A 21,918-nucleotide genomic window follows, 5' to 3' on the forward strand; every position below is an offset into this window, starting at 1 on the left:
TCAACTGACTATATAGATGTCGATGCCATTGACTGCCATGGACGTCCAAAATTTTTCCCATTCATTTTCAATGGGGAAAAAACAAAATTACCCCAAATCAACAGAAAATGACCAGATATCAATAGGACGTGTCCCCCAAACTTCCCCAATTCCATTGACGCTTATGAAGGGTGCCGCCATTGACTTACATGGACGTCCAAAATTTTTCCCATTCATTTTCAATGGGGAAAAAACTAAATTTCTCCAAATCAACAGAAAATGACCAGATATCAATAGGACGTATATCCCAAACGTCCCCAATTCCATTGACGCTTATGGGGGGTGCTGCCATTGACGTCCATGGACGTCCAAAATTTTACCCATTCATTTTCAATGGGAAATTTTTTTTTTTCCCCAAATCAACAGAAAATGACTAGATATCAATAGGACCTGTCCCCCAAATGTCCCCGATTGCATTGCTGCTTATGGAGGGTGATGCCATTGACGTCCAGGGACGTCCAAACTTCCCATTCATTTCCAATGGCATTTCTTCATGTTTGTTCATTCTTTTGATGCCAATGTACTTGGATTCCATTGACGGTTATGTAAGTTGATACCATTGACGTCCATGGACGTCCAAAATTTTTCCCATTCATTTTCAATGGGAATTTTTTTTTTTTCCCCAAATCAACAGAAAATGACTAGATATCATTAGGACGTGTCCCCCAAATGTCCCCGATTGCATTGCCGCTTATGGGGGGTGATGCCATTGACGTCCATGGACGTCCAAACTTCCCATTCATTTCCAAAGGCATTTCTTCATGTTTGTTCATTCTATTGATGCCAATGTACTTGGATTCCATTGACGCTTATGTAAGTTGATACCATTGACGTCCATGGACGTCCAAAATTTTTCCCATTCATTTTCAATGGGAATTTTTTTTTTTCCCAAATCAACAGAAAATGACTAGATATCATTAGGACGTGTCCCCCAAATGTCCCCGATTGCATTGCCGCTTATGGAGGGTGATGCCATTGACGTTCATGGACGTCCAAACTTCCCATTCATTTCCAATGGCATTTCTTCATGTTTGTTCATTTTATTGATGCCAATGTACTTGGATTCCATTGACGCTTATGTAAGTTGATACCATTGACGTCCATGGACGTCCAAAATTTTTCCCATTCATTTTCAATGGGAATTTTTTTTTTTTCCCAAATCAACAGAAAATGACTAGATATCATTAGGACGTGTCCCCCAAACTTCCCCGATTCCATTAACAATTATGAAAGGTGCCGCCATTGACGTCCATGGACGTCCAATTCTCCCATTCATTTCTAACGGCTTTTACTTTGTTTTTTGCCAATGACTGGCATTATGATCCATTCTATTGAAAGACCTGAGTGGGGCTAAGATCTGTATCTCCACAGAGGAAAGACCAAGGTGTGTAATTTCTCCCGAAATTGCAGTTTCTAGTTATTATTATTATTACCTTGGTCTTTCTGAAAGAAAGAACAAGGTTATGTTATTCTACAACTTTATTACCTTGGTCTTTCTGAAAGAAAGAACAAGGTATTGTTATTGTGCAACTTTATTGTTGTTCTTATTACCTTGGTCTTTCTGAAAGAAAGAACAAGGTATTGTTATTGTGCAACTTTATTGTACTTATTATTTATTCATCTTATTCTCCGCGTTTTTTTGAGCCAACGCACAGCCCAAACCGTAGCACCGATCGGCACAGTTCAAGTATCGGCACGACCGGAATTTTCGCGTGACGATGGGAATTTTTCAAACCGCCACGAAAAATTTTCCGTTCGCCCGTAAACGGCAATTTTCCGAAAAACAAAAAAAGTTTCAAAATGTATCTAGTCCTACAATTTTTGACCAAATCACATAATTTGGGCATCAAAAATTCCGGGACGGTGAGGGGCATAAAAGTTGTATACAGAATTTGGCAAAAATTTACGGTTCCCCGGAAATTTGCCAAAAACTTTCCTATTCATTTTGAATGGAAAAAAAACGCGCGCTTCACAGCCCGAACCGTTAGACCGATCGGCACCGTTCAAGTATCGGCACGACCGGAATTTTCGCGTGACACAGGAAACTTTACAAATGGCCCCGAAAATTTTTCCGTTCGTCCGTAAACGGCAATTTTCCGTGAAAAAAAAAAAAGTTTCAAAATGTATCTAGTCCTACAATTTTTGACCAAATCACATAATTTGGGCATCAAAAATTCCGGGACGGTGAGGGGCATAAAAGTTGTATACAGAATTTGGAAAAAAATTACGCTTCCTCGGAAATTTGCCAAAAACTATCCCATTCATTTCGAATGGGAAAAGTCCCATTCACTTCCAATGGGATTTCCAATGGAATTTACATTGCATTGATGCCATTGACGGCCATGCATGTCGAATCTACTGATGCCAATGTACTTGGATTCAATTGACTATATGAATGTCGATGCCATTGACGGCCATGGACGTCCAAAATTTTTCCCATTCATTTTCAATGGGGAAAAAACAAAATTTCCCCAAATCAACAGAAAATGACCAGATATCAATAGGACGTGTCCCCCAAACTTCCCCAATTCCATTGACGCTTATGAAGGGTGCCGCCATTGACTTCCATGGACGTCCAAAATTTTTCCCATTCATTTTCAATGGGGAAAAAACTACATTTCTCCAAATCAACAGAAAATGACCAGATATCAATAGGACGTATATCCCAAACGTCCCCAATTCCATTGACGCTTATGGGGGGTGCTGCCATTGACGTCCATGGACGTCCAAAATTTTACCCATTCATTTTCAATGGGAAATTTTTTTTTTTCCCCAAATCAACAGAAAATGACTAGATATCAATAGGACCTGTCCCCCAAATGTCCCCGATTGCATTGCTGCTTATGGAGGGTGATGCCATTGACGTCCAGGGACGTCCAAACTTCCCATTCATTTCCAATGGCATTTCTTCATGTTTGTTCATTCTATTGATGCCAATGTACTTGGATTCCATTGACGCTTATGTAAGTTGATACCATTGACGTCCATGGACGTCCAAAATTTTTCCCATTCATTTTCAATGGGAAATTTTTTTTTTTCCCCAAATCAACAGAAAATGACTAGATATCATTAGGACGTGTCCCCCAAATGTCCCCGATTGCATTGCCGCTTATGGGGGGTGATGCCATTGACGTCCATGGACGTCCAAACTTCCCATTCATTTCCAAAGGCATTTCTTCATGTTTGTTCATTCTATTGATGCCAATGTACTTGGATTCCATTGACGCTTATGTAAGTTGATACCATTGACGTCCATGGACGTCCAAAATTTTTCCCATTCATTTTCAATGGGATTTTTTTTTTTTTCCCAAATCAACAGAAAATGACTAGATATCATTAGGACGTGTCCCCCAAATGTCCCCGATTGCATTGCCGCTTATGGAGGGTGATGCCATTGACGTTCATGGACGTCCAAACTTCCCATTCATTTCCAATGGCATTTCTTCATGTTTGTTCATTTTATTGATGCCAATGTACTTGGATTCCATTGACGCTTATGTAAGTTGATACCATTGACGTCCATGGACGTCCAAAATTTTTCCCATTCATTTTCAATGGGAAATTTTTTTTTTTTTCCCAAATCAACAGAAAATGACTAGATATCAATAGAACGTGTCCCCCAAACTTCCCCGATTCCATTAACAATTATGGAGGGTGCTGCCATTGACGGACATGGACGTCCAATTCTCCCAATCTTTTCTCATGGCTTTTACTTTGTTTAGTGCCATTGACTGGCATTATGGTCCATTCTATTGATAGACCTGAGTGGGGCTAAGATCTGTATCTCCACAGAGGAAAGACCAAGGTGTGTAATTTCTCCCGAAATTGCAGTTTCTAGTTATTATTATTATTATTCATCTTATTCTCCGCGTTTTTTTGAGCCAACGCACAGCCCAAACCGTAGCACCGATCGGCACCGTTCAAGTATCGGCACGACCGGATTTTTCGTGTGACGATGGGAATTTTTCAAACCGCCACGAAAAATTTTCCGTTCGCCCGTAAACGGCAATTTTCCGAAAAATAAAAAAAGTTTAAAAATGTATCTAGTCCTACAATTTTTGACCAAATCACATAATTTGGGCATCAAAAATTCCGGGACGGTGAGGGGCATAAAAGTTGTATACAGAATTTGGCAAAAATTTACGGTTCCCCGGAAATTTGCCAAAAACTTTCCTATTCATTTGGAATGGAAAAAAAACGCGCGCTTCACAGCCCGAACCGTTAGACCGATCGGCACCGTTCAAGTATCGGCACGACCGGAATTTTCGCGTGACACAGGAAACTTTACAAATGGCCCCGAAAATTTTTCCGTTCGTCCGTAAACGGCAATTTTCCGTGAAAAAAAAAAAAGTTTCAAAATGTATCTAGTCCTACAATTTTTGACCAAATCACATAATTTGGGCATCAAAAATTCCGGGACGGTGAGGGGCATAAAAGTTGTATACAGAATTTGGAAAAAAATTACGCTTCCTCGGAAATTTGCCAAAAACTATCCCATTCATTTCGAATGGGAAAAGTTCCCATTCACTTCCAATGGGATTTCCAATGGAATTTACATTGCATTGATGCCATTGACGGCCATGCATGTCGAATCTACTGATGCCAATGTACTTGGATTCAACTGACTATATAGATGTCGATGCCATTGACTGCCATGGACGTCCAAAATTTTTCCCATTCATTTTCAATGGGGAAAAAACAAAATTACCCCAAATTAACAGAAAATGACCAGATATCAATAGGACGTGTCCCCCAAACTTCCCCAATTCCATTGACGCTTATGAAGGGTGCCGCCATTGACTTACATGGACGTCCAAAATTTTTCCCATTCATTTTCAATGGGGAAAAAACTAAATTTCTCCAAATCAACAGAAAATGACCAGATATCAATAGGACGTATATCCCAAACGTCCCCAATTCCATTGACGCTTATGGGGGGTGCTGCCATTGACGTCCATGGACGTGCAAAATTTTACCCATTCATTTTCAATGGGAAATTTTTTTTTTTCCCCAAATCAACAGAAAATGACTAGATATCAATAGGACCTGTCCCCCAAATGTCCCCGATTGCATTGCTGCTTATGGAGGGTGATGCCATTGACGTCCAGGGACGTCCAAACTTCCCATTCATTTCCAATGGCATTTCTTCATGTTTGTTCATTCTTTTGATGCCAATGTACTTGGATTCCATTGACGGTTATGTAAGTTGATACCATTGACGTCCATGGACGTCCAAAATTTTTCCCATTCATTTTCAATGGGAATTTTTTTTTTTTCCCCAAATCAACAGAAAATGACTAGATATCATTAGGACGTGTCCCCCAAATGTCCCCGATTGCATTGCCGCTTATGGGGGGTGATGCCATTGACGTCCATGGACGTCCAAACTTCCCATTCATTTCCAAAGGCATTTCTTCATGTTTGTTCATTCTATTGATGCCAATGTACTTGGATTCCATTGACGCTTATGTAAGTTGATACCATTGACGTCCATGGACGTCCAAAATTTTTCCCATTCATTTTCAATGGGAATTTTTTTTTTCTTCCCAAATCAACAGAAAATGACTAGATATCATTAGGACGTGTCCCCCAAATGTCCCCGATTGCATTGCCGCTTATGGAGGGTGATGCCATTGACGTTCATGGACGTCCAAACTTCCCATTCATTTCCAATGGCATTTCTTCATGTTTGTTCATTTTATTGATGCCAATGTACTTGGATTCCATTGACGCTTATGTAAGTTGATACCATTGACGTCCATGGACGTCCAAAATTTTTCCCATTCATTTTCAATGGGAATTTTTTTTTTTTCCCCAAATCAACAGAAAATGACTAGATATCATTAGGACGTGTCCCCCAAATGTCCCCGATTGCATTGCCGCTTATGGAGGGCGCCGCCATTGACTTACATGGACGTCCAAAATTTTTCCCATTCATTTTCAATGGGGAAAAAACTAAATTTCTCCAAATCAACAGAAAATGACCAGATATCAATAGGACGTATATCCCAAACGTCCCCAATTCCATTGACGCTTATGGGGGGTGCTGCCATTGACGTCCATGGACGTCCAAAATTTTACCCATTCATTTTCAATGGGAAATTTTTTTTTTCCCCAAATCAACAGAAAATGACTCGATATCAATAGGACCTGTCCCCCAAATGTCCCCGATTGCATTGCTGCTTATGGAGGGTGATGCCATTGACGTCCAGGGACGTCCAAACTTCCCATTCATTTCCAATGGCATTTCTTCATGTTTGTTCATTCTTTTGATGCCAATGTACTTGGATTCCATTGACGCTTATGTAAGTTGATACCATTGACGTCCATGGACGTCCAACATTTTTCCCATTCATTTTCAATGGGAATTTTATTTTTTCCCCCCAAATCAACAGAAAATGAATAGATATCAATAGGACGTTTCCCCCAAATGTGCCCGATTGCATTGCTGCTTATGGGGGGTGATGCCATTGACGTCCACGGATGTCCAAACTTCCCATTAATTTCCAATGGCATTTCTTCATGTTTGTTCATTCTATTGATGCCAATGTACTTGGATTCCATTGACGCTTATGTAAGTTGATACCATTGACGTCCATGGACGTCCAAAATTTTTCCCATTCATTTTCAATGGGAAATTTTTTTTTTTCCCCAAATCAACAGAAAATGACTAGATATCATTAGGACGTGTCCCCCAAATGTCCCCGATTGCATTGCCGCTTATGGGGGGTGATGCCATTGACGTCCATGGACGTCCAAACTTCCCATTCATTTCCAAAGGCATTTCTTCATGTTTGTTCATTCTATTGATGCCAATGTACTTGGATTCCATTGACGCTTATGTAAGTTGATACCATTGACGTCCATGGACGTCCAAAATTTTTCCCATTCATTTTCAATGGGAATTTTTTTTTTCTTCCCAAATCAACAGAAAATGACTAGATATCATTAGGACGTGTCCCCCAAATGTCCCCGATTGCATTGCCGCTTATGGAGGGTGATGCCATTGACGTTCATGGACGTCCAAACTTCCCATTCATTTCCAATGGCATTTCTTCATGTTTGTTCATTTTATTGATGCCAATGTACTTGGATTCCATTGACGCTTATGTAAGTTGATACCATTGACGTCCATGGACGTCCAAAATTTTTCCCATTCATTTTCAATGGGAATTTTTTTTTTTTCCCCAAATCAACAGAAAATGACTAGATATCATTAGGACGTGTCCCCCAAATGTCCCCGATTGCATTGCCGCTTATGGAGGGCGCCGCCATTGACTTACATGGACGTCCAAAATTTTTCCCATTCATTTTCAATGGGGAAAAAACTAAATTTCTCCAAATCAACAGAAAATGACCAGATATCAATAGGACGTATATCCCAAACGTCCCCAATTCCATTGACGCTTATGGGGGGTGCTGCCATTGACGTCCATGGACGTCCAAAATTTTACCCATTCATTTTCAATGGGAAATTTTTTTTTTCCCCAAATCAACAGAAAATGACTCGATATCAATAGGACCTGTCCCCCAAATGTCCCCGATTGCATTGCTGCTTATGGAGGGTGATGCCATTGACGTCCAGGGACGTCCAAACTTCCCATTCATTTCCAATGGCATTTCTTCATGTTTGTTCATTCTTTTGATGCCAATGTACTTGGATTCCATTGACGCTTATGTAAGTTGATACCATTGACGTCCATGGACGTCCAACATTTTTCCCATTCATTTTCAATGGGAATTTTATTTTTTCCCCCCAAATCAACAGAAAATGAATAGATATCAATAGGACGTTTCCCCCAAATGTGCCCGATTGCATTGCTGCTTATGGGGGGTGATGCCATTGACGTCCACGGATGTCCAAACTTCCCATTAATTTCCAATGGCATTTCTTCATGTTTGTTCATTCTATTGATGCCAATGTACTTGGATTCCATTGACGCTTATGTAAGTTGATACCATTGACGTCCATGGACGTCCAAAATTTTTCCCATTCATTTTCAATGGGAAATTTTTTTTTTTCCCCAAATCAACAGAAAATGACTAGATATCATTAGGACGTGTCCCCCAAATGTCCCCGATTGCATTGCCGCTTATGGGGGGTGATGCCATTGACGTCCATGGACGTCCAAACTTCCCATTCATTTCCAAAGGCATTTCTTCATGTTTGTTCATTCTATTGATGCCAATGTACTTGGATTCCATTGACGCTTATGTAAGTTGATACCATTGACGTCCATGGACGTCCAAAATTTTACCCATTCATTTTCAATGGGAAATTTTTTTTTTCCCCCAAATCAACAGAAAATGACTAGATATCAATAGGACCTGTCCCCCAAATGTCCCCGATTGCATTGCTGCTTATGGAGGGTGATGCCATTGACGTCCAGGGACGTCCAAACTTCCCATTCATTTCCAATGGCATTTCTTCATGTTTGTTCATTCTTTTGATGCCAATGTACTTGGATTCCATTGACGCTTATGTAAGTTGATACCATTGACGTCCATGGACGTCCAAAATTTTTCCCATTCATTTTCAATGGGATTTTTTTTTTTTTCCCAAATCAACAGAAAATGACTAGATATCATTAGGACGTGTCCCCCAAATGTCCCCGATTGCATTGCCGCTTATGGAGGGTGATGCCATTGACGTTCATGGACGTCCAAACTTCCCATTCATTTCCAATGGCATTTCTTCATGTTTGTTCATTTTATTGATGCCAATGTACTTGGATTCCATTGACGCTTATGTAAGTTGATACCATTGACGTCCATGGACGTCCAAAATTTTTCCCATTCATTTTCAATGGGAATTTTTTTTTTTTCCCAAATCAACAGAAAATGACTAGATATCATTAGGACGTGTCCCCCAAACTTCCCCGATTCCATTAACAATTATGAAAGGTGCCGCCATTGACATCCATGGACGTCCAATTCTCCCATTCATTTCTAACGGCTTTTACTTTGTTTTTTGCCAATGACTGGCATTATGATCCATTCTATTGATAGACCTGAGTGGGGCTAAGATCTGTATCTCCACAGAGGAAAGACCAAGGTGTGTAATTTCTCCCGAAATTGCAGTTTCTAGTTGTACTTATTATTTATTCATCTTATTCTCCGCGTTTTTTTGAGCCAACGCACAGCCCAAACCGTAGCACCGATCGGCACAGTTCAAGTATCGGCACGACCGGAATTTTCGCGTGACGATGGGAATTTTTCAAACCGCCACGAAAAATTTTCCGTTCGCCCGTAAACGGCAATTTTCCGAAAAATAAAAAAAGTTTCAAAATGTATCTAGTCCTACAATTTTTGACCAAATCACATAATTTGGGCATCAAAAATTCCGGGACGGTGAGGGGCATAAAAGTTGTATACAGAATTTGGCAAAAATTTACGGTTCCCCGGAAATTTGCCAAAAACTTTCCTATTCATTTTGAATGGAAAAAAAACGCGCGCTTCACAGCCCGAACCGTTAGACCGATCGGCACCGTTCAAGTATCGGCACGACCGGAATTTTCGCGTGACACAGGAAACTTTACAAATGGCCCCGAAAATTTTTCCGTTCGTCCGTAAACGGCAATTTTCCGTGAAAAAAAAAAAAGTTTCAAAATGTATCTAGTCCTACAATTTTTGACCAAATCACATAATTTGGGCATCAAAAATTCCGGGACGGTGAGGGGCATAAAAGTTGTATACAGAATTTGGAAAAAAATTACGCTTCCTCGGAAATTTGCCAAAAACTATCCCATTCATTTCGAATGGGAAAAGTCCCATTCACTTCCAATGGGATTTCCAATGGAATTTACATTGCATTGATGCCATTGACGGCCATGCATGTCGAATCTACTGATGCCAATGTACTTGGATTCAACTGACTATATAGATGTCGATGCCATTGACTGCCATGGACGTCCAAAATTTTTCCCATTCATTTTCAATGGGGAAAAAACAAAATTACCCCAAATCAACAGAAAATGACCAGATATCAATAGGACGTGTCCCCCAAACTTCCCCAATTCCATTGACGCTTATGAAGGGTGCCGCCATTGACTTACATGGACGTCCAAAATTTTTCCCATTCATTTTCAATGGGGAAAAAACTAAATTTCTCCAAATCAACAGAAAATGACCAGATATCAATAGGACGTATATCCCAAACGTCCCCAATTCCATTGACGCTTATGGGGGGTGCTGCCATTGACGTCCATGGACGTCCAAAATTTTACCCATTCATTTTCAATGGGAAATTTTTTTTTTTCCCCAAATCAACAGAAAATGACTAGATATCAATAGGACCTGTCCCCCAAATGTCCCCGATTGCATTGCTACTTATGGAGGGTGATGCCATTGACGTCCAGGGACGTCCAAACTTCCCATTCATTTCCAATGGCATTTCTTCATGTTTGTTCATTCTTTTGATGCCAATGTACTTGGATTCCATTGACGGTTATGTAAGTTGATACCATTGACGTCCATGGACGTCCAAAATTTTTCCCATTCATTTTCAATGGGAATTTTTTTTTTTTCCCCAAATCAACAGAAAATGACTAGATATCATTAGGACGTGTCCCCCAAATGTCCCCGATTGCATTACCGCTTATGGGGGGTGATGCCATTGACGTCCATGGACGTCCAAACTTCCCAATCATTTCCAAAGCCATTTCTTCATGTTTGTTCATTTTATTGATGCCAATGTACTTGGATTCCATTGACGCTTATGTAAGTTGATACCATTGACGTCCATGGACGTCCAAAATTTTTCCCATTCATTTTCAATGGGATTTTTTTTTTTTTTTCCCAAATCAACAGAAAATGACTAGATATCATTAGGACGTTTCCCCCAAATGTCCCCGATTGCATTGCCGCTTATGGAGGGTGATGCCATTGACGTTCATGGACGTCTAAACTTCCCATTCATTTCCAATGGCATTTCTTCATGTTTGTTCATTTTATTGATGCCAATGTACTTGGATTCCATTGACGCTTATGTAAGTTGATACCATTGACGTCCATGGACGTCCAAAATTTTTCCCATTCATTTTCAATGGGAAATTTTTTTTTTTCCCCAAATCAACAGAAAATGACTAGATATCAATAGGACCTGTCCCCCAAATGTCCCCGATTGCATTGCTACTTATGGAGGGTGATGCCATTGACGTCCAGGGACGTCCAAACTTCCCATTCATTTCCAATGGCATTTCTTCATGTTTGTTCATTCTTTTGATGCCAATGTACTTGGATTCCATTGACGGTTATGTAAGTTGATACCATTGACGTCCATGGACGTCCAAAATTTTTCCCATTCATTTTCAATGGGAATTTTTTTTTTTTCCCCAAATCAACAGAAAATGACTAGATATCATTAGGACGTGTCCCCCAAATGTCCCCGATTGCATTACCGCTTATGGGGGGTGATGCCATTGACGTCCATGGACGTCCAAACTTCCCAATCATTTCCAAAGCCATTTCTTCATGTTTGTTCATTTTATTGATGCCAATGTACTTGGATTCCATTGACGCTTATGTAAGTTGATACCATTGACGTCCATGGACGTCCAAAATTTTTCCCATTCATTTTCAATGGGATTTTTTTTTTTTTTCCCAAATCAACAGAAAATGACTAGATATCATTAGGACGTTTCCCCCAAATGTCCCCGATTGCATTGCCGCTTATGGAGGGTGATGCCATTGACGTTCATGGACGTCTAAACTTCCCATTCATTTCCAATGGCATTTCTTCATGTTTGTTCATTTTATTGATGCCAATGTACTTGGATTCCATTGACGCTTATGTAAGTTGATACCATTGACGTCCATGGACGTCCAAAATTTTTCCCATTCATTTTCAATGGGAAATTTTTTTTTTTCCCCAAATCAACAGAAAATGACTAGATATCAATAGGACCTGTCCCCCAAATGTCCCCGATTGCATTGCTACTTATGGAGGGTGATGCCATTGACGTCCAGGGACGTCCAAACTTCCCATTCATTTCCAATGGCATTTCTTCATGTTTGTTCATTCTTTTGATGCCAATGTACTTGGATTCCATTGACGGTTATGTAAGTTGATACCATTGACGTCCATGGACGTCCAAAATTTTTCCCATTCATTTTCAATGGGATTTTTTTTTTTTTCCCCAAATCAACAGAAAATGACTAGATATCATTAGGACGTGTCCCCCAAATGTCCCTGATTGCATTACCGCTTATGGGGGGTGATGCCATTGACGTCCATGGACGTCCAAACTTCCCAATCATTTCCAAAGCCATTTCTTCATGTTTGTTCATTTTATTGATGCCAATGTACTTGGATTCCATTGACGCTTATGTAAGTTGATACCATTGACGTCCATGGACGTCCAAAATTTTTCCCATTCATTTTCAATGGGATTTTTTTTTTTTTTTCCCAAATCAACAGAAAATGACTAGATATCATTAGGACGTTTCCCCCAAATGTCCCCGATTGCATTGCCGCTTATGGAGGGTGATGCCATTGACGTTCATGGACGTCTAAACTTCCCATTCATTTCCAATGGCATTTCTTCATGTTTGTTCATTTTATTGATGCCAATGTACTTGGATTCCATTGACGCTTATGTAAGTTGATACCATTGACTTCCATGGACGTCCAAAATTTTTCCCATTCATTTTCAATGGGAATTTTTTTTTTCCCCCCAAATCAACAGAAAATGACTAGATATCATTAGGACGTGTCCCCCAAACTTCCCCGATTCCATTAACAATTATGAAAGGTGCCGCCATTGACGTCCATGGACGTCCAATTCTCCCATTCATTTCTAACGGCTTTTACTTTGTTTTTTGCCAATGACTGGCATTATGATCCATTCTATTGATAGACCTGAGTGGGGCTAAGATCTGTGTCTCCACAGAGGAAAGACCAAGGTGTGTAATTTCTCCCGAAATTGCAGTTTCTAGTTACAGTTACAAATTACTACTCCCAAAAAGTAATTGTGTTAGTAACTCAGTTACCTGAATGTAAGAGTAATTAGTTACTTGACAAAGTAACTGGTGATAATTTTCATGTTTTTTCTTTTCTTCTAAAAGAAAAAAAAAAAAAAAAAAAAAACAGCAGGTCACACAATCTGAAGTTTAAAGGGTTTTGGGGACAATTGGCCCTAGCCCAATTCTTGACCCTAAACTTAACTAGACACAGGGGTATTGCGGATATTGAAATAACTAACTAGTAACCTTTGCTATGTGTGAATCAACCGTTTAAGACAGGGGTCCCCAAACTTTTTGTTGTTTGATTTTTAAAGAATTTATTTGCAAATCATGGTGGAAAATAAGTATTTGGTCAATACCAAAAGTTCATCTCAATTCTTTGCTATGCAATACATTTTCTGTAACTCTTCACAAGCTTTTCACACACTGTTGGTGGTATTTTGGCCCATTCCTCCATGCAGATCTCCTCTAGCGCAGTGATGTTTTGGGGCTGTCATCAGGCAGCACTGACTTTCAACTCCCTCCACAGATTTTCTATGGGGTTGAGATCCGGAGACCTGCTAGGCCACTCCAGGACCTTGAAATGCTTCTTACAAAGCCACTCCTTTGTTGTGCTGGCTGTATGTTTGGGATCATTATCATGCTGAAAGACCCAGCCACGTCTCATCTTCAATGCCCTTGCTGATGGAAGGAGATTTTCTCTCAAAATCTCTCGACCCCGTTCATTCTTTCCTTTATACGGATCAGTCGTCCTGGTACCTTTGCAGAAAAACAGCCCCAAAGCATGATGTTTCCACCCCCATGCTTCACAGTGGGTATGGTTTTCTTCGGATGCAATTCAGTATTCTTTCTCCTCCAAACACGAGAACCTGTGTTTCTACCAAAAAGTTCTATTTTGGTTTCATTTGACCATAACACATTTTCCCAGTTCTCTACCGGATCATCCAAATGCTCTCTAGCGCACCGCAGACGGGCCTGGACGTGTACTGGCTTCAGCAGGGGGACACGTCTGGCAGTGCAGTATTTGAGTCCCTGGCGGCGCATTGTGTTAGTGATAGTAGCCTTTGTGGCTGTGGTCCCAGCTCTCTGTAGGTCATTCACTAGGTCCCCCGTGTGGTTCTGGGATTTTTGCTCACCGTTCTTGTTATCATTTTGACGCCACGGGGTGAGATCTTGCATGGAGCCCCAGATCGAGGAAGATTATCAGAGGCCTTGTATCTCTTCCATTTTCTAACAATTGCTCCCACGGTTAATTTCTTTACACCAGTACTTCTCAAATAGTGGGACGCGCCCCCACAGGGTGGCGCAGAGCGATGCCAGGGATGGCGCATGTGACCTCAGGGAGCAATGCTTTTTTTTTTTTCCCTACCAGAATAAAGTGTACTTGCACATCCACTCAGTGGGTGGCAGTGGCGCTCACATTTTCAAAGTGCACGCAGTTTTTTTTAAGTAACCAAGAGCACACAGAAGAGAGAGATGAAGAGCTGTGCGCCGTTTTCGAAAGCCGTTTTCTGGCCGGACTCGCGCAGCGACCGACTGTCTTCTCCGGTTCACACGTGTCCGCCCGAGAAGTGCCATTTTCGGCTTGTGATCGTCACAACGACCGCCCTCACCTACGGTTCTCCCTGGGCCGCCGAGAATGCGCTTTTTTCGGGCCGTTTGCCTTTTGGCTTTGACATTTAATACAGTGGTAGATGATGAAAGACCACTGTTTACCGTGTCTAAAAATGATTATAGCGGACAGCCGGAAGCCAAATCAGTTAAGACGCCACTTAAAGACATTAGACCGCAATCTCTTTGATAAGCCGCTTGGTTGTTTTTCAGCGAAAATGTGCCGAATATTGCCAACAATCGTCCTGCTTTGTCAGTGTTATATAAGTAAACCAGTGAGCAGTTAGCATGCTCAGTGCAAAATAACCCCACACCATTGCAAACTGGAGGTGATACTGTGAGCAGCGAAAATAAAAACTGTCCTTCTGTCCAAAGACACTCGTTCTTCTACCCAGTTTTGTTTTTTCGGTCAAAATTTTTGGCATATTGTCCTCATGAGTTAATGTTTCTAATCAATTTGAATTTGTTATTATTTACTGATTTTATTTTTCAGTATCAAATGGTAAAAAATGTACCTTGAGTGTATTTTTACAGTTTGGATGTGACTTTTTTTTTTTTTTTTTTTTAATTCAGGCAAATTGATGCGCGTTTAACCTTTTCTGTTACAAACAAAACAATGTTACTAAAGTTATACTTTATACGTTCATCTCTGTTATTATCTCTAATAGAAATAAAGGACACAATGTGAGGCAGAGGCGTACTTAAAATAGTAATATTATACACAAATGATACTATTTACAGTGGTGGCAGAGTTTGGGGGGGCGCGAAACATTTACGTCTTCCTTGGAGTGGCGTAACAGAAAATAATTGAAAAGCACTGCTTTACACCGAGCGTTTTACCTATTGCAGATTCAGTCTTCCCAGCCTAGTGCAAGTCTACAATTTTGTCTCTGGTGTCCTTCGACAGCTCTTTGGTCTTGGCCATAGTGGAGTTTGGAGTGTGACTGACTCAGATTGTGAACAGGTGTCTTTTATACCGATAATGAGTTAAAACAGGTGCCATTAGTACAGGTTACAAGTAGAGCCTCGTTAGAAGAAGTTAGACCTTTTAGACAGCCAGAAATCCTGCTTGTTTGTAGGTGACCAAATACTTATTTTCCACTCTAATTTGGAAATAAATTCTTTAAAAATCAAACAATGTGATTTTCTGGGGTTTTTTCACATTCTGTTTCTCATGGTTGAGGTTTACCCATGTTGACAATTACAGGCCTCGCTAATCTTTTCAAGTAGGAGAACTTGCACAATTGGTGATTGACTTAATACTTATTTGTCCCACTGTAAGGCTTTCAATTTTTTTCCCCTCTCCATACATATTTGTTATGTATTTTTTTGCTCCAATATGGCTCTTTCGACATTTTGGGTTGCCGACCCCTGTTTTTGCACATTGCCTCCAGTCCATTTTGATCGAGAGGGGCGAATGAACAAACGAAAATAAATTGGACGTCTAATGGCAGCCAAGGGGAGTGCCTTCTAAACACTGGCAAAGTCAACGGGTGAGCCGATCTTAATCCTGGGCTGAAAATAGTGGCGCCGGTTCAAAGGTGCTGAAGCGTTTCCACGAGGCAGGATTGTCCACTCGGGGGGAAAAACAAAATACAAAACGATCAAAGAATAAATCCTGTTTATCTCTTTCTCCCCTCCCCCTCCCAGCCGTGACCCCGCCCCTGTCCCCGTCGGTGGCGTCCCCCCCTCCGAGGCGCCTCTCTCTTAAGAGGTTTTCCGTGTTCTCTCGCTTCCCAGGTAAACATTGGCATTGGGGGGGAAGGGAGGGGGGGCGCTCACTCATCTTTAACCTCTTCTTCATCGTTGTCATGATCCTCATTGTCACCTCCCTCCGCCAAGAAATAGATTGCAGTCAATCGCAGCCACAGTCAATCTATGAAATAACAGTAGGAAGATGTTTGATATGTTTCCAGAGTGTCAGTGAAGTAAACAGTAGTTTACCAAAGTTACGCTGTGATCAATAACAGTTTTTGAAAGTAACTTTGTTTGATCAGCCACCCAGAATGAAATTACATTCTAGACGTTTGAACATTAGGAGGTTTGCTGATTTGTCAAAAGAAGTCTTTTAGAAGAAACTCTGGTTCCTTTATCACTGTTAATAACAGCCAATGAGTTCAAAAGTCATATTTTTGGATTTTTTTTTCATAGCTCACTGGTTGCCATCATACAGTGGTATGAAAAAGTATCCGAATCTTTTGGAATTTCTCACATTTCTGCATAAAATCACCATCAAATGTGATCAGATCTTTGTCAAAATCACACAGATGAAAAAACAGTGTCTGCTTTAACTAAAACCACCTTAACATTTATAGATTTTCATATTTTAATGAGGGTAGCATGCAAACAATATGCCTAAGGAGACTTAAAGAGCAATTTTTACCAAACATTTCAAGTCAGGCGTGTGCCCAATCACTAGTTAGTAGTGGTTTAAAACTGCCCTGCCCGCTATAAAACACACACCTGTGTTAAGAATTGTCTCAATTAGAGGCATTCTCTGATTTGCCTCATGGCTCGGTCAAAAGAGCTGTCCGAAGACCTGCGATCAAGGATTGTTGATTTGTATAAAGCTGGGAAAGGATACAAAACCCTCTCGAAAAGTCCGGATGTTCATCAATCGACATTCTGAGAACTTGTCTACAAATGGAGAGAGTTTGGCACTGTTGCCTCTCTCACAAGGAGTGGCCGTCAACCAAAGATGACACCAAGAGTTCAGCGCAGAATACTCAGAGAGGTAAAAAAAGAATCTTAGACTGTCTGCTAAAGACTAACAGAAATCACTGGCACATCTCTGAGCACATATCAACTATATGTAAAACTATGGCCAAGAATGGTGTTCATTTGAGGACTCCACGGAGGAAGCCACTGCTGTCTTAAAAAAAAAAAAAACATTGTTGCTCGTTTAAAGTTCGCAAAAAGGCACTTGGACACTCCACAGAAGGTTTGGCAAAATATTTTGTGGACTGATGAAACCAAAGTTGAATTGTTTGGGAGTGGCCAAGTCAAAGTCCAGACTTGAACCCCATTGAGATGCTACGGCATGACCTAAAGACGGCGATTCATGCCAGACATCCCAGAAGTCTGACTAAACTACAGGAGTTTTGTAGAGAAGAATGGGCCAAGATTAGTCGTGATCGATATGCCAGACTGATCTGCAACTACAGGAAGCGTCTGGTTGACGTTATTGCTGCCAACAAGCGGGGCACAAAATATTAAACATTATGGTTCACTTTAGAGATGTCGATCGGGTCCGATCACGTCATTTTCAAAGTATCAGAATCGGCAAAAAAATATCGGCCATGCCTTTTTTAAATATATATATATATATATATATATATATATATATATATTTTTTTTAATTAAATCGTTTTCAAATTGTATTTAACGTTATAGACATAACATGTTACACCCATCCAGAGTCTTTAGTTTAGGCTTAAGGTAGGGTTATCAAATTTATCCCGATAACGGCGGTAATTAACTTTTTAAAAAATGTATCACGTTAAAATATTTCACGCAATTAATGCATACGCTGCACAGACCCACTCACGTATTGTCGCGCTCAATCTGTAATGGCACCGTTTTACCTATATAGAGAGATAAAAGGCAGCGTAAAATGAGTAGAATGAATTTTGGCAGCCTTTGGAGCCTTTTTTTAATTGGCTAAAGCCTTACAATCCCTCTCCCTACGATTAGAAATATCATGGGAAGCAACGTGGGGAAGCAAGGTAGCAATTGATCTTTTTCTTAACACCTTACGTTATTCCCCAACGCAGAGAAGATATATCAATTGGCAGCACTACGCACAGTCATGGTTCCACTTCCCATCATGCATTTGGGCATGGCCACAGTATCATTTACTGAAAGCTCAACAAATACACTAGATGGCAATATTTAGTCACAATATACAAAGTCACAAGTCTTCTATCCGTGGATCCCTCTCACAGAAAGAATGTTAATAATGTAAATGCCATCTTGAAGATAAACAAATACAGTACTTATGTACTGTATGTTGAATGTATATATTAGTCCGAGTTTTATTCATTTTTTTTCTAAATGCATTGCCAAAATGTATATGATCGGGAAAGATTATCGGGAATGATTGGAATTGAATCGGGAGCAAAAAAAAAGCAATCGGATCGGGAAATATTGGGATTGGCAGATACTCAAACTAAAACGATCAGGATCGGCTCGGGAGCAAAAAAACATGATCGGAACAACCCTAGTTCACTTACTTATTTTTTCCCCCCTTCTGTCATTTTTTTGCATACTATCCTCATTAAAATATGAATACCTATTAATGTTTGGGTGGTTTTGGTTAAAGCAGACGCTGTTTTTTCATCTGTGTGATTTTGACAAAGATCAGATCACCTTTGATGGTGATTTTATGCAGAAATGTGAGAAATTCCAAAAGTTCAGATACTTTTTCATACCACTGTATGGTGTCTACTCACATGCTAAGCAAAACTAAGCTAAACTGACCACTTGCCGACTCCGAGATGTGAAAATATTTTTTCCTTTCCTTTCCCCTGCACTAACCTTGTCATCAAATGCGCTTCCCTCCTTGACATCACTGATGACATCACACAACTGGGCCAACAAAACCGCCGCGCCAAACAATGCACTCTTCTCGACGGCATGTTTGTCGTTCACCTACTCGGTGTTTCCGTACTGTACTTTGACCTTAATTTGCCTTTTCGCCATCCGATTCCAGAGTTCCGTTCTCCGTCCCACGGGGGCAACCTGAACCGCTCGGCGTCCATCAGCTGCGGCGAACGCGGCGGTCCAGAGAGCGGCTCCATTGGCGGCAGCAACAGTCAAATCCCGGGAACGCCCTTCCAGTACATTCCGGACTTCTGCGTGCGAGCGCTCAGCGACTTGCAGTTCGTCAAGGTAAAGCATCAAGGAAAGCCGGCGGATGTAGTCGCTCTTGACGCCGCTTTGTTCTCTTCAGATCACACGAGCGCAGTACCAGAACGGCCTGCTGGCGTCGCGTCTGGACAGCGCGCCGCAGTCTCCCGAAGGAAGCCAACTGCGTCTGGACGCGGCGGCGGCACCGACTCTCGCCACGCCGCCTGCCAAGCGTCCGCAGACCGACGCTCAGTCCGCCCGCGCCGCCGACCCGGCCGCCCCGCGTCGAGCCACGCCACCCGGGGACGGTGACGTCGTCCCGGGGGAGACCGCCACGCTCCTGGGTGAGCAGCGCAATTGCGGGGACCCTCGACGGCCCGGACAGTCCCTTCCGCACTCTCGTGCCGAGAGTACCATTTGACACATCTTGCTTCCTTTTCCTCCGAGAATGCCGTGTGAAGTTTACGGGCGCAAAATGGGTCATCCAACAGAGTAACGGGCGAACGACGGCCCGATACCCCCCGGTCCACTGGCCCCGTACTTTATATGGGCCGTCGAGCCGGGATGAGGTAGCGTCAAAGATGTAGGACGACCCACTGGCCTCTTTCTCTATGCCCCTTTGCTGGATTTTCACGGAACCAGCTGAGATTTACCTGGCTTCAGGTGTAGTAACTTAGGCCTTTCCAAAATCGGCAATTCCCTTTGAAAGACTCAAAATTGAAGGAGCGGTCAAAGTCGACCCAGGAACTTCCCGGGTCCAGAGGTAGCAACACTGCCCCCATGACTTTTTGCTGTTCTGTGCGAACGGAACAAGGTTTGTGGTCAGTTTCCAAATTTCAGAGGTCGTATCAGAAATGAACGATGAGTCAACTGTTCAACTGCTTGCGTGAAAGGCACTAACACAGAAAGGGGTAGTCAAAATATTGACCCAGTAAAGGATACGTTCAATTCCAATTTCTTTGCCCACAAATCTCATATTTTACACGCAGTATGAGCAGTCCAATTCGGAACTTTTCGTATCCAGACCGGGCCTCCTTCCTTCATATGTGGATACCAATCAGATATGAATACAATGACCCCGCACTACGACCGTTCATTCGTACGCATCCGATATTATCATCAGAACAAAAATAATTGAATTACCGTATTAGCCCGAATATAAGAAGGCCCCGAATATAAGACGACCCTCTCTTTTTCAAGACTCAAGTTTGAAAAAAGACCTTTTGAACACTAAATTATTTTTTATACAGAAAATAATTACAGTACATCTGGAACAAATGATTATAACAATATTAGGGCTGTCAAACGATTAAAATTTTTAATCGAGTTAATCACAGCTTAAAAATTAATGAATCGTAATTAATCGCAATCAAACCACCTATGAAATATGCCATATTTTTCTGTAAATTATTGTTGGAATGGAAAGACACAAGACAGATATGCTGTCCTCACTCCGAAGCGTCTACTTTTTCCCAAGCTACACAGCTTGTGAACGACGCCTTAATAATCAGACTTCTTCCTTTTTCATCTGATTTATTCATAAAATGGCCTCAAACCATTGTCCTCTTTAGACCGTCGTAAAACTACAAAAAAAGTACTCAAGCATTGCATTAGCAACAACGTTAGCTTAGCACGCTAGACAAGTTCACTAAACATAAACAAAAAGCGTCTCATACAATAAATATAACATTTCGCTTACTAACATAATATGTACATTCTTTACAACAACCATACTTACGGACAAATCTTGTCCAAGGATCAAAACACAACATTACAATTTAGGCTTCAGCCAGAGACATCGTGCAGCCATATTGAATTGGCAAGAATTGGCAAAGCGACCACAAGAGTTCGCTGTTGGACAGCACAAAAAAAACCTTCTGCAAAACTTACCAAAAGGCAGAATAACAGCTATATACTTTCAACATACTGTACATAAGTACTGTATTCGTTTATTATAACAATAAATCAACAAGATGGCATTAACATTAACATTCTGTTAAAGCGATCCATGGATCGAAAGACTTGTCGTTCTTAAAAGATAAATGTTAGTACAAGTTATAGAAACTTTATATTAAAACCCCTGTTAATGTTTTCGTTTTAATAAAATTTGTAAAATTTTCAATCAAAAAATAAACTAGTAGTTCGCCATTGTTGATGTCAATGATTACACAATGCTCATGGTGCTTAAACCCATAAAATCAGTAGCACCAAAGCGCCAGCAGAGGGAGACATGACACTGTGCTGTCATTCTAATCTGTTTGAGCAGGGCATGTGCGTTAATTGCGTCAAATATTTTAACGTGATTGATTTAAAAAATTAATTACCACCCATTAACGCGATAATTTTGACAGCCCTAAACAATATATTTGAGAAAAAAGCATGTTATTTTGCCTCATTCAAATCTTAATATGTGAACATTTAAATATGTAAACTAAAGTGCGATCACATTCGTATATG

At 40.9% G+C, this 21,918-nt stretch overlaps 1 protein-coding gene across 3 annotated transcripts in view; it reads left to right on the top strand.

Annotated features, from left to right (window-relative positions):
- The window catches only part of LOC130905873 (metal transporter CNNM4), a 51,488-nt gene extending 30,201 nt beyond the window's left edge, over positions 1 to 21,287 (top strand). For 2 of the 3 annotated variants that reach the window (XM_057819626.1, XM_057819625.1), the window contains exons 8-10: positions 16,264 to 16,353; positions 19,325 to 19,503; positions 19,565 to 21,287. In XM_057819626.1, the coding sequence (XP_057675609.1) occupies positions 16,264 to 16,353; positions 19,325 to 19,503; positions 19,565 to 19,882 (587 nt within the window). In that variant the 3' untranslated portion in view covers positions 19,883 to 21,287. The remainder of the gene's footprint in view (positions 1 to 16,263; positions 16,354 to 19,324; positions 19,504 to 19,564) is intronic. The other variant, XM_057819627.1, reaches the window with a different exon arrangement.
- Positions 21,288 to 21,918: the final 631 nt, after the last annotated feature.

Source organism: Corythoichthys intestinalis, chromosome 17, assembly GCF_030265065.1.
Source record: "Corythoichthys intestinalis isolate RoL2023-P3 chromosome 17, ASM3026506v1, whole genome shotgun sequence".
NCBI lineage: Eukaryota > Metazoa > Chordata > Actinopteri > Syngnathiformes > Syngnathidae > Corythoichthys > Corythoichthys intestinalis.